General features: G+C 45.0%; 1 protein-coding gene and 1 pseudogene across 4 annotated transcripts; one reads left to right on the top strand and one right to left on the bottom strand.

Annotated features, from left to right (window-relative positions):
- Positions 1-506: 506 nt before the first annotated feature.
- Positions 507-3,616, bottom strand: LOC100274973 (ycf36 pseudogene; annotated as a pseudogene). The gene is made up of 3 exons (NR_146319.1): positions 3,160-3,616; positions 3,049-3,077; positions 507-832 (listed from the first exon to the last, which is right to left on the bottom strand). The product of NR_146319.1 is annotated as a ycf36 pseudogene (transcript).
- Positions 3,617-4,899: 1,283 nt separating this feature from the next.
- Positions 4,900-8,427, top strand: LOC100276634 (reversion-to-ethylene sensitivity1 like3). 3 transcript variants are annotated; one of them, XM_008649433.4, is made up of 3 exons: positions 4,900-5,264; positions 6,340-6,710; positions 7,506-8,427. In XM_008649433.4, the coding sequence occupies exons 2-3, from the start codon at positions 6,429-6,431 to the stop codon at positions 7,923-7,925; spliced, it is 702 nt and encodes a 233-aa protein (XP_008647655.1). In that variant the 5' UTR covers positions 4,900-5,264; positions 6,340-6,428; the 3' UTR covers positions 7,926-8,427.
- The last annotated feature ends 3,904 nt before the right edge of the window (positions 8,428-12,331 follow it).

The following is a 12,331-nucleotide window of genomic DNA, read 5'->3' as shown; positions in this document are numbered from 1 at the left end:
AATTATGGGGTTGGACCGAGGAGTGGAGGCCGGAGGGGTTTTCCAACAGGGACGCCGGCCGGCGACGGCATGTTTGACCGGATGCAGCACGGACATCGATTTCCTTTTTTTTCTCTCCGCGGTTTCAAACATGGTTCTCTTTTGATTTTTTTTTCCAGAGTTTTTTTTGTCACAGACAGGGAAAGTAGCAAGAAGGAAGCAATAATGACTTTCGTCCCACAGTGTGACTGCTCCATTTCTACCACACAATTTGTAGACCGGATTTTACCGGGTTAAATGCTTTGGTCTTTGCTTCCTGTTGCCGTGATTTCTGCAGCTTCCGGGACTGCTTTGGCTGTTTGGGAGAGGCCAGCTTTACCGTCATGAGAACTTTCCACCGGAAGAACAAAAGTTTTCCTTACCGTTTCACCTTGCCCCAGCAGCATATAAACTTTCGTAAGGAGCTTGCCACTATAAAAATAACGGCACTACGTGCTATCAAATATTACTTATTAACATTACCCTGATGCAGTAACTGATGGATAAAAAACCCCGTACAGAAATGGAACCATCCACCAACCACAAGGCAAGACAAAGGGGAACTTGTATACCTACCCTATGAGACCATATACCACCATCTAAAAACTTCTCATGCTCCACGCTTTGCGATGCTACGACAGATCAGCTTCTCCACAGAACGCATCAGGCCCAAATGACCTTGCGGCAACGTCACTGTACACTTCCGGGATAGACCTTCCACCGGTACGCATCCCAAGTAAAGAAGAATGCAAAGGATGAGGGAGCCTGCCAGACCCACCAAGGTGAACTTCACTCTGTTTACCACAGGCTTGACCTGGAGCATAAAAAAAGGAAAACAGTGTTTAGTAGCAGTGTAAAAGATATTTTTTTCCCAATGATGCTACGATGTTTTTTTTTGGGTATTGCAATTTCTAATGTTTCAGAAAACTAATGCACCAGATAACACCCAGACTCGGATGTAGATCCAGAGCACAGACAGCCAAGTTCATAATATGGCCATATTCCCTGAGAGGTATCACAGCTCATGACATGTGCATGTACAGTTCAGTTTTCATTCAATAAGCTTCATGGCATGGAGTTGACAATAGAAGCCAAAGAGCTAATTGATCCCAAAAGAACGTGATATTTAAAGAAGCCAATAAGAACAACTTACAGAAAACGAGCCTAGAAGCCGATCACGAGCTAAAACTTCTGGAGTTTTTAACCCATATATGCCAAAGGTAACAAATGATTTTAGCATCAAGAGTTAATTCTGGTGCCGAATGATGAGCCAAGTATAATGAATTCCATGCATACAAAATTTTATTTAGAAGAATACAAATAGCTGTAAAGAATCAGATCAAACCAAGCAGGGGTGTCCCGTCAAGTTGAGAGGCCCTGCGCAAATGGTAGCAAAAAATATAGTAGTATTTAAAATAATATCCTTAGTCCTGTGGCTTTTCTCATTTTTACCCTTACTCACGATTTTTACTTATTTTTGCCCTTCCACTTTACAAAATTTAGAATGTCACAAGGCAGTTTTTTTTAGAATAAAATCTTAAAGAAAACTCAACTCCACGGATTGGTCACTTGCATTAAATCCTATTGTCTGCCTCTTTCAGTTGCATCTTAAGATGGTGACAACAAGATTTCAAACACTTTTTATCTAGTGACTGCAATGCACTGGAGATAAATAAGAAACCAAATATTTTTTGATAACCTTGATACCATTTAAATCTTCTTACAAGCGAAGAAATAGTTTGATTAACAATAAGAACATATTGATTTCAACGTTTTTGCAATTCTAGGGTATATTTTAACAAATATTTTATGCAAAATAATATTTTTATCTATAATATCTATATGGATTATTATAGATTTTGGGGCCCTATAATTTTGGGGGGGCCCGCACGGTTCGCACGCCCACAAGGACGGCCCTGAAACCAAGTGGAAAACCACAAGTCACCTTTGACTAATACAAGTACAACAAGTTTATAGAAGCATCGCAATAATGCGTGTACATGTTTTTTCCCTCCATTTTGAGACGGTTGTCTGCATGTTACGACAACTTTCAAGGACTAAAACAACTCAGCAATTCTACATCAATGCTTAATTTACAAGGGAGCACTTGCTGTAATATGAAACTGCGGCAGATTAACACCTCACATTTTCTATGGAATGGATATTAATAATGTCACGCTTGATCAAGATAAGCAACAGAGAACAACCGCAAAAGTTTTTTTTTCCAGTGAGTTATGCCCCATGTGTGTCACCATTGGATGACGTTGGATGCTTCTATAGCAGGACTGCAGGAGAGAGGTTCCCTCAAAATTTCTCTTTCCTGCTCACATGCATCCTCGTATGCATCCAAGTATCCAACAGTGGATGCACTCGAGGTATATACCCAAGGAGGGAAATTTTGGTATATCTCTTGGTGGCACTAAGGGGGTGTTTGGTTTCTAGAGACTAATATTTAGTCCCTTCATTTTATTCCTTTTTAGTGTATAAATTGCTAAATATAGGGGGTGTTTGGTTTCTAGGACTAATTTTTAGTCCCTCAATTTTATTCTATTTTAGTCCCTAAATTACTAAATATAGAAACTAAAACTCTATTTTAGTTTCCCTATTTAACAATTTATGAACTAAAATGGAATAAAGTGAAGGGACTAATGTTTAGTCCCTATAAACCAAACACCCCTATAGAAACTAAAATAAAGTTTTAGTTTCTATATTTGGCAATTTTGGAACTAAAATGGAATAAAATCTAGGGACTAAACATTAGTCCCTACAACCAAACACTCCCTAAGTGTATTAATGATTGAATGGTTCTCGTAGCTTTCTAGATCATTTTCCTTTTTTCCAATTGTTTGTTTCACTAAACAATTTCAAGGCCACAGCTCAATCTCAGGAGCAAGTCAGCTCTAGATAAGATCGCCGCTCTACCTGTCATAGAGTACCTCAAAGTACTACAGCTCAATCTCAGCAGAGGACAATTCAGAAATTTATTAGGATCAAATACCAGAAACGACGCGATCAACAGAAACATCTCACCTGTCCATCATACCATCCCGTCTCCTCATCTGAATCAAATACGATACAGACATCAGACTAACGCAATGCAGACTAACAGAAAGGAGAACGGAGTTGATTTGGATTTCTCACACTCCACTGTGGCGCTGAGCAGGCGGTTGCCGACGTAGGCCCACCCGAGGTACATCCGCATGACCGCGAGCGTGACGGCGAGGATCCCGGACCCCGTGGCGCCGAGCGTGAGGTGCAGAGCGTCGCCGCCGGCCCCGCCGCGTGCCCCGAAGGCGGCGACGGGGAGCCCGACGAAGAGCGCGACGGCGGCGCCCGTGAGCGCGAGGCGGGAGCAGTAGGATCGGAGGTCCCCCGCCGCCCGGGAGAAGGGAAGGGAGGCCGCGAGCGCCTCGTACTCGTTCACACTTCACGGGGCGCTGCTCCGGCTGCACCGGGCACCACTCGGTCTCCGGCGAGGAGGAGCTTGGCGAGGCACGGGGACCGGGGGCACCCGCCGCGCGCCGCTCGCGGGGAGGGCGGGGCTAGGGTTCGGGGCCAAGGGGAGCGAGAGGAAGCGCGCGTGGAGGAGATCGGCCATGTGGAAGTGGGAGGGAAGGCGAGCGAGCAAAAGTGTTGTGACCCGGGAAGCAACGGCTCGCGCCCTCGCCGGCTCGGCGTCGGTTTCGTTCTAGCGTGGCCGCCTGCTGCAATGCTGCTCTCTCGCTCGCAGACTACAGAACGGAACTGTATTTTTACGGCTCTACGTGGCCGTACTGGCTACCGCCAACTAATCCACTGTCCCGTTCTTTATTTTAAATTTCATTATACAAACAATATCATATACAATTACACGTCCTTATATTTTACAAGATCCACCCACGGTCTAACATGTCTGAAAATGCAACCATACAATGCCCTTATCCCCTCACCTATTTAAGTTAAGCCCATGAAAAAACACGACAGACACTTCTAAGACGGTTTGAAAGCTAAACCGTTGAACAAAATTAAAGCGTCCTAATTTAATCTCTACCCCTTCATGGTACGTCGTCCGCCTCCTTCGCACTCGCGCCAGCGGCTAGCCCGATGACCCGATCCGCCTCTGCTCCGCCTAATCCACGCCTCTATGCTCTAGCCATCGCCTAGATCTATCAGGCAGCAGTCCCGCTCGTCCAGCCGGCCATCGGCCATGACAAACGCCCAGGCCACTAGGCTAGCAGGCGCTAAACTGCCGCAGGCCGCTCTGCCCGCCCAAGCGGCCAGTCGCCGCCCGCCTGCCAACGCTTGAGCACCCACGCCCAGTGACAGTGAGCTGTTAATTGAAGTTTTGATAGTATAATACTAGTATTCAATTATTCACTGAACATTTGAGTTGTTGATTTCATTTAAGTGCTGATGGGATGTGAGTTTTTCGATTGATAGAATTAATACCGACGAGGAGGTATTTGATAGCGCAAGGCAGTCGGCTACCTCCTCCACCACCAGTCAACCTTCCGCTCTACCTCAAGACAATAATAACAGGTATAATCTAGATGAAATTGTAATTAATCCATCCTAGGGTTAGATCATTTTCGCGGCACCCAAAACTTGACATGTAAGGTGAAAAGTAGAACTATAGGTAGAATAAGATCACAGCAGCTCCCAGGCTTTGCTCCAGATTTGCCACTCGCATAATGTGTGATGGTGAACCAAACGTCTTTGTAAACTTTTTCCTCACGAAGCAATCCATACCAAACAGGCAAATATATCAAATACTACCAATGGAAGTAAGAGTACTCGTCAACAGGGACCCACAATTTCGTGCACCGAGAAAACGGGAAAGAGAGGGTCCCTCTCCACTAGGCCCACCAGAACAAGTAGACCCACACGTCATGGTAACGAAGCGGGAGAGCCTAGGTGAGAGTAGCGTCTGCTGCCACCCGCTCCCCAGGTGCATGCACCTCCCCCTACCTGTCCACCTCCTCCCTCCCCTCCCCTCCCCTCCCCTCCCGGCTCCCGCACGCTATAAACTGTAGCTGCCGCGGCGCCTGCTTCTCCCCGATGCGTCAAACACTTGACCTGCACACGGACAGCGGCGGTGGCGTCCCGATCCTGTCCACCCACCCATCTAATGCGGCCGCGAGGAGGATCCACCTGATTCTGCTGCTCCTGCTCCTCCTTCTAGTGAGTTCTATTCCCGTCCCCCTCCCTACCCGCTGCGCGCTGCTAGGATCTTCGCCTGCGAAAATTTTCGGTTCAGTCGTCAGGAGGTGAGCTTCCAGGAGGTCATTGCTTGTTTTGCCTGCTATTGGGTTTCCGTTTAGTGCATTATTGTTACTGCTACCGCAAATCCGTTGCCGTCGCTTAAAGAGAACAGTGTTGCCGTCGCGTGAAGAGAAGCAACATGTGACAGAGTCTGCAAACGAAGTTGGTGTGTAGTTTGCACGATTGTTTACTGTGTTATAATCTGGTGTGCTTAGTTGCAAGATGTTCTCGTGAGAGATTCTTCGGAAGTTTAGATGACACACACACACACACAAAGTACACTGTACACACCCAAAAATATCCGATCCTGTTTGCGTGTGTAACCGACCAGTAGGAAAGCGATGGGCTATGGCGCTGGACTTCAGAGTAGAAATGAATGCAGAATGCCCAATGGCTCGGTGGAAATGGCATGCGAAAGCAGATCAAATCAGTCTGAAACTCTGAAACCATGGCTACTGCCTTTAAGTGAAGAAACACTTACCTGATAATTGGTTTTTTTATATATATCAGGATAATGGGGCATAAGCTTATGCTGCTGCTTGTAACACCTGAATATTCCATTTTTTTTTCTCACATGTGCGTTACTCTTAATAAACCTTTGAATTCCAGGCGTGGACTTCGTTTATGCTATACGCTTGTCTCTTCTCAGTTTCTTTGTCATTTGGTTAGTAACAAACCGGTAGCATTGTTATGGCAGTGAGTTACTGAGAAGTAATAGAGTTACCCCCTCTATAGCCGGGGGCATGAATATCAGCATGACAAAAGGCAAATCAAATGCTAGGTGTCGTCCCACTCCCATTACTGCTTCTCTTTATACTTCTAGTCAGCGTTTGACATTTTTGCTGACTTGTCCTTGTCATAACGATATCCGAAGATTTGCTGCTACCTTTCTTCAATCATATACTGTCATCTTCTTTTTTTTAAAAGAAAGGCCATGCCGTTGTGTTCATAGAGCTGCGAAAGCGCCATATATTATGTGGGCATCATTTGTAATGTTTTTTTTCTGTCTTATTAGAGTAGAATGTTCAATGATCACGCAAATTAATGTGCATAGCTTGAGTGGGGCTTGATACTTTTCAGGTCGAGAGACCATGACACGGAAGTCAGCAGTAGCGGATTATGTTTAGTGGCACAAGGATCATTCGTGTAGCTGAAAGGATTTGCCTTCAATGGAGCTTGAAGCTGCTCCTGACGATAAAGTATTCTGTTCAGATGATGAGATGCAGACGCTGTGGCCTCTGGGACAAGTAGACCCAAAGAGCGTGAGGTTCCCTTGCTGCATCGTGTGGACTCCTCTCCCAGTAGTTTCATGGCTGGCTCCCTACATAGGGCACGTGGGGATTGCTCGGGAGGATGGAACCGTCTTGGACTTTGCAGGTTCGAATTTAGTGAGTGTGGATGATCTGGCTTATGGTTCTGTCGCCAGATGCCTGCAGCTTGACAGGGCAAAGGTAAGAACTTTGCTCAGTCCCAGATTTGAGTTTTTTGTGTTTATATATATAGCATTAGGACCTCGGGAATGAAGGTGCAATGAGAACTATTGTAATCCAAGCTTTTGGAAAGCAGGCTGGCTCTGCTTTAAGCCACATTTCTGTTTTTATCTGCATGGCATATGGAAAAAATACATAGTGTGAGTACAGTTGCAAACAAAAAAGCAACTGTATCCACACTACGGATCCCCCCCCCCAGGAATCACACTGGAATTTCAATATTAAGGACTAGTTTGGGAACTCCATTTTCTTAAGGGATTCCTATTTTACCAAGGGAAAAAGAATTAATTTACATTGGAAAAATAGGGTTTCCAAACTAGCCCTAACATGTTGTAGTTGTGTTATTCAGTTCAGTACGCATCTCCTCTCAGTAAACTATAAGTATAGTCATTTGTTAGTAGGCATGCTAGTATGCCATATGCTTGTCTGCTCATACCCAGTTAGACAGAAGACAGCCGTTTTCATTTATGCATGACAACTCTGATTAGGTCTTCAGAACTACAATCGCAAAACAATGTTGATTAGTTCTGCACATGTGTGCTCTTGTAACCGTGTCTGTTTACAAGACAACGCACCTTTCCATGCCTATGCTGATTATTTTCCACTAAGACCAAGCCGCTCTATACAATTTTGGTCATCTCTACGCCGCCTGCCAATCATGAACTTTTGCCTGCATGAGTACTTCCTTTCAGCATTTCCGAGCTTGAACAGTTAACAAGTTGTTGTTTTTTCTACGTGGCTTGTGTGACAACCCAGTGCTGCTTCCCTGCCAACCCGGCGTCGCACGTGTGCTTGAGGTCCCACGAGCACTCGGATGCCGGGACGGCGATCTCGTGGGACGACGCGCTGCGGTCGGGGAGCCGGCGCTTCGAGCACAAGTGCTACAACCTCTTCACCTGCAACAGCCACTCGTTCGTGGCCGACTGCCTCAACCGGCTGGCTTACGGCGGCTCCGTTGGGTGGAACGTGCTGAACCTGGCCGCGCTCGTCTGGCTGCGCGGCCGGTGGCTGGACCCCATGGCCGCCGTCCGGTCCTTCCTCCCGTTCGCCGTCGTCTCCTGCGTCGGCGTCCTGATGGCCGGCTGGTCCTTCCTCCTGGGCATGACCGCGTTCACGCTGCTCTTGCTCGGCTGGTTCGTGCTCGGCGTCTACTGCATGAAGGGCCTCGTCGTCTGACGCACGCTGGCTCGGAGCCGAACGTGTGCCCAGCTTCTTCACTGAGCATCGGGGTCATGTAGTAGATGAATGAAGGATCGAAATCTTGAAAGGGGTGTGAGTCGGAGGGGAGAGACAACGGGAAAACAAAATTTGAGCCCGTTTTTAATAGCGGAAACCCAAATCCAGATATTTATAAAATCGAAGTTTCTATTTGAAACAAAGTAGAAGTACAAGATAAAAGGAAGGAGGGGGAAATAGCACAAAAACAAAATTGGGCTAGAGTCTTAGAACCGTTGGAGGCCGAAACTCACGCCCTCCTTGCTGCGAAGCTGTCGATCTGCAGAATGCAGCTCTGTTAACTGACAGTCTCCTGTTACGAGGCAATCAGAGGCTTTTTCTAGACTGGACCTCGCCATATCCACCATATAGATATAGGAGGTACCAGAAGGGGGTGTTCTATATAGCAAGCTGTAGCTGAACTCATTGGATTAGACATATCAGGGCGATCAATCCAATAGCATCTCAGTGTCCTGTCATTTCATAAAAAAACAGCTTCAACGATATACAATTTTACATTTCTATCAAAAAACTATAAAGATATATCATAAAATGATCTAAATATACGTACACCTGAATAAGAGTTGGTATCTAAATTGTTATAACAAATTTGATAATTTAAATTAGATATGTATGAACATTGATCTTTTTTATGTTATCAAGCACATTATTATAAATAAAAATATTTTTTTGCATAAATTGTTTTATACATTCTTTACTCTTACAACAAAAAAGGTGAAAAAATATATATACCTGTGTCAGAATTTTGTATCTATTATTTAAGAAGATGTATGATAAATTTGAGGTTTATCCTTTTATGAATTTTTACAAGTTCAGTGGTAAACATAAGAATATAAATTTAGATAACATATTTTATATCTAGTTATCGACAATCAAAAGAAAAGACAAAAATGCTGTACGGATAAGTATGTGTGCCATATTCTTGGCGTTTACTTTATTTCTAATCTTTTTTAACAATTTAAATTATTTTCTAAAACACATACTTTGTGATTTAACTGTTAGAATTCCCAACTTATTTTTAGTGCCCTAAACATATTAAACGATATAATATTTTTTTAATACATTACTTTAAGATATCTCGTCGAAGATATTCTAAAGTGTTACCCTTATCCATTCACTTCATCATTTTCATCTTCCTCTCTCTCACACATTCTCCCCATTCTTCACACAACATGGAGTGATCATGCCATGGCGTCGGCGTCGTTTGCCCTTTCGCCGTGCTTCTACTCACAAACAAACCGATTGGATACGGCTTACACCGACAAGCGAGGACCAGTAGTTCGCAAGAGAAGTGTCCTCGGTCTTTTCATGTACGTACGGCTCGATTGCGTTGTTAGAGGACTTCACACAATCTGACTGACTCCCGTTCAGAGTGTCCGCACCCCTAGAACTATTCACGTTTTAGCAGTAACAGTCACGCACTACACCATTCATCGGCTGCCCCTACCGGCCTACCCATGCTGGAGCAGCCGTCCGCCAAAAGTAGGGGAGTGTCGGCCGAGCCGGGCCCCTTTCCTCGGTACATGTGTGCATTATTAATTGTTAGTGAGAAAAAAAAACGGTAATAGATTATAAATATATATGAAAAATAATATTCTATAGCCGTTAAGTTAAGTGAGATGAAAAAATAGGAGTTAAAATTTTTACGACGTGACACAAAAGTAAGGTATAGAGTAATTTAGGAGGCGGTGTGCACAGCCTCTCTCATGTGTGCTTGCGTTGTTTCATAAAGCATTGATGGCATCATTGAAGGCCACGGGATCCCCGCATGAGGGAGCACGGGAAGCAATGAGTGACTGCCACTGCCACATCCAGGCCAGCTTCCGTCCCTCGTCCCCCGTCAGGCAACCAATGAGCAATGGCCAATGAGAGAACCTGTGCTCTCCTCGGCCAGCAAGGCAAGGATTTCTTTGCCTCGCTCCTGGATAGAGATGGTAATGGGTAAAAACCCGCTGGGTATTACTTGCCCAAACTCATACCCGCGAAGAAAAAATACGCCCGCTAAAAAACTCATACCCATGACGGGTATAAAATTTTACCCAAACCCATACTCATGCGGGTTTCGGGTACCCAACGGGTTTTTCATACCCACTAACATCAACATAAAAAATAATTTATCATATAAATGACAGTCAATACATTAATAAGCTAACATAAAAGGAACAAGTGATAACTAATTTTAGCCTAAAATTTTTTACATGAAGTTTATTTCAATTAGAACATATTCAATTAATAATATTATGAGACATATTTATAAGAAATGTTGATTTTAAAGCGGGTTTTAAAAACCCATGGGTTTGCGGGTATGGGTAGTGGAAGAATAAACTCATGCCCACGTACCCGTTGGGTTTTCATTTGATTCCATTAACAAACCCATGGGTAGAGAAATTGACCCAAACCCATACCCTAATGGAGAAAAACCCACCGGGTTTCGGGTAGCGGGTACCCATTGCCATCTCTACTCCTGGACCCTGTTCCCTGGTCCCATGGGACTGAAAGCCAAGGTAGACTGGCAGGAAGCCTTCCATTTGCAAGGTGATAATCCAGCGCTTGGACTCCATGATGACCGCTCTCTTACAATTCCAACTCTTCCAAACGTATTTTCAAAAGTAAAGGACCACCCGCTCCATCCCAAAAACCTGCCATTCTTAGAGTTTTTAATTAGAGCAGGCATGATTGATATACCTTAGGGCATGTACAGTGGGTGTTTTAAGTTGTGTCTTACAGTGTGTCTAGGGGGGTGAATATAAAAAAACTCAAGACACGTATCTTGACGAAGACACAGTGTCTTAGCTCTATGTTCGAGACAGAAGACTATCTGATTGGTCACTTTAATTTATTGAATACTCTGATTGGTAAAATGAATATCGTAAGACACATGTTTTAGACATGATCACTGTATTATGTTGTGTTTTAGTTGTATCTTGTACTTGGAGTACCGTGCAGCAGTATCTGGGTTGTACATGCCCTTACACTTGCTTGAAGACAACAAATTTCCCTACGTTTTCACAGCACGGATTGGGGTCTCTAAGCTCATTAAACTAAGCTTGTATTCGTCTAAAGTAACATAAGAGATGGATGCATGACTGGTTGAGGATGATGGATCGATGGCGGGCTTAACCAATGTCGTAGGACGTCGGTTTGGGAAGAAAGGAATCAAAGAGAGCTTGCTACCAGAGAGACATCTCCTTCCGTTGTTTGTTTCTAAGATCAACGGGACTCCATGGCACTCCTTTCATTGTTTGTTTCCTATGATTTTAGACTTTTCTATTTAATAGATTTGGCACTAGCTCGGTACACAAACTCATAATATTAATGTAGTGTTTGGTTTTGGAGTATTGTGAGACGGAGTCCCTCCCCAAATTATTTTGTTTGGATTGGTTCCATATAGAATAGAATGACTCAAAAAAAGAAAATTTATACTAAATATTGAACCATTCGTCTTCCAAAATCTTTCGGAAGGAGCCGCTCTCTAACATGAAGTCGTTCCATCTGAAGTGGCTCCAAAATCAAACACTACCTAAAGGTATCACTAAGGTAGTGTTTGGTTCTGGAGCCACTTGAAATAGAGCGGCTATGTCCGAGAGATTTTGGGGAGCAAAATAATTCAACATTTGAGCATAATTCCCTTTTTTATAACCACTCCAATCAACCATGGGATCCATCCAAACAATCTATACTACTCTATTAAGAGCCTATTGTAGACGCCTTCGCGCTACCATGCCCCCGCTCGCCCCATCCCTGCCCCCCGCCGCGATAGAAGTCGTGTTGCCGCCGCGTCCACCCCGCTTTCGCTTGCGATGCCCACCTCTCGTCCCCCTGCAATCCTTCCATCCCATGCTCGTCTTCTTACTGCTCCTACCATCGTTGCCTTCCTTGCTCACTCGCTAGCGGTGAACCCTAGTGTGACTTCCTCCTCACTCGCTCGACTCCCCACGACGCCCTCCGCCTCTCGCTCCACGAGGCCGTCGTCTGGTCCACGCTGGACCCGCCGTCCTCCACGCACTCGAAGCCACTACCTCCTCCCCCCACCGAAGCACGTTCAAAAACAAAGTTTGCATGATCATCACCGACACTCTCACCAGAGGTAGACACATGGTTACTGGAGCGGCCTGGCGAGGCGGAATGTGGCTACTACCTTTGCACGGGCGCCTGCGACTTCGGGGAGCACTGCCACTACAACCAACACCCGATGAATCGAACGTCGTGGACGGACCACGAACTCTCCTCTCCCCTTCACCACGCATTCACGCCGCCACACCCATACCTCGACCAGAGTGAATTCTCTCGATGCATCTATGGATGATTTGCCTTCACGACGATAGTAACTCCGTCACCCCTGGATC

Source organism: Zea mays, chromosome 6 (genome assembly GCF_902167145.1).
Source record: "Zea mays cultivar B73 chromosome 6, Zm-B73-REFERENCE-NAM-5.0, whole genome shotgun sequence".
Lineage (NCBI taxonomy): Eukaryota > Viridiplantae > Streptophyta > Magnoliopsida > Poales > Poaceae > Zea > Zea mays.
Note: the sequence above shows the minus strand (reverse complement) of the source record. Positions and strands in the feature narration are given on the sequence as shown.

Coding starts and splice junctions, on each gene's coding strand:
- LOC100276634 (XM_008649433.4), top strand. CDS start 6,429: ATGGAGCTTGAAGCTGCTCCTGACGATAAAGTATTCTGTTCAGATGAT. Junction 6,711..7,505: donor TGCAGCTTGACAGGGCAAAG/GTAAGAACTTTG, acceptor GTGACAACCCAG/TGCTGCTTCCCTGCCAACCC.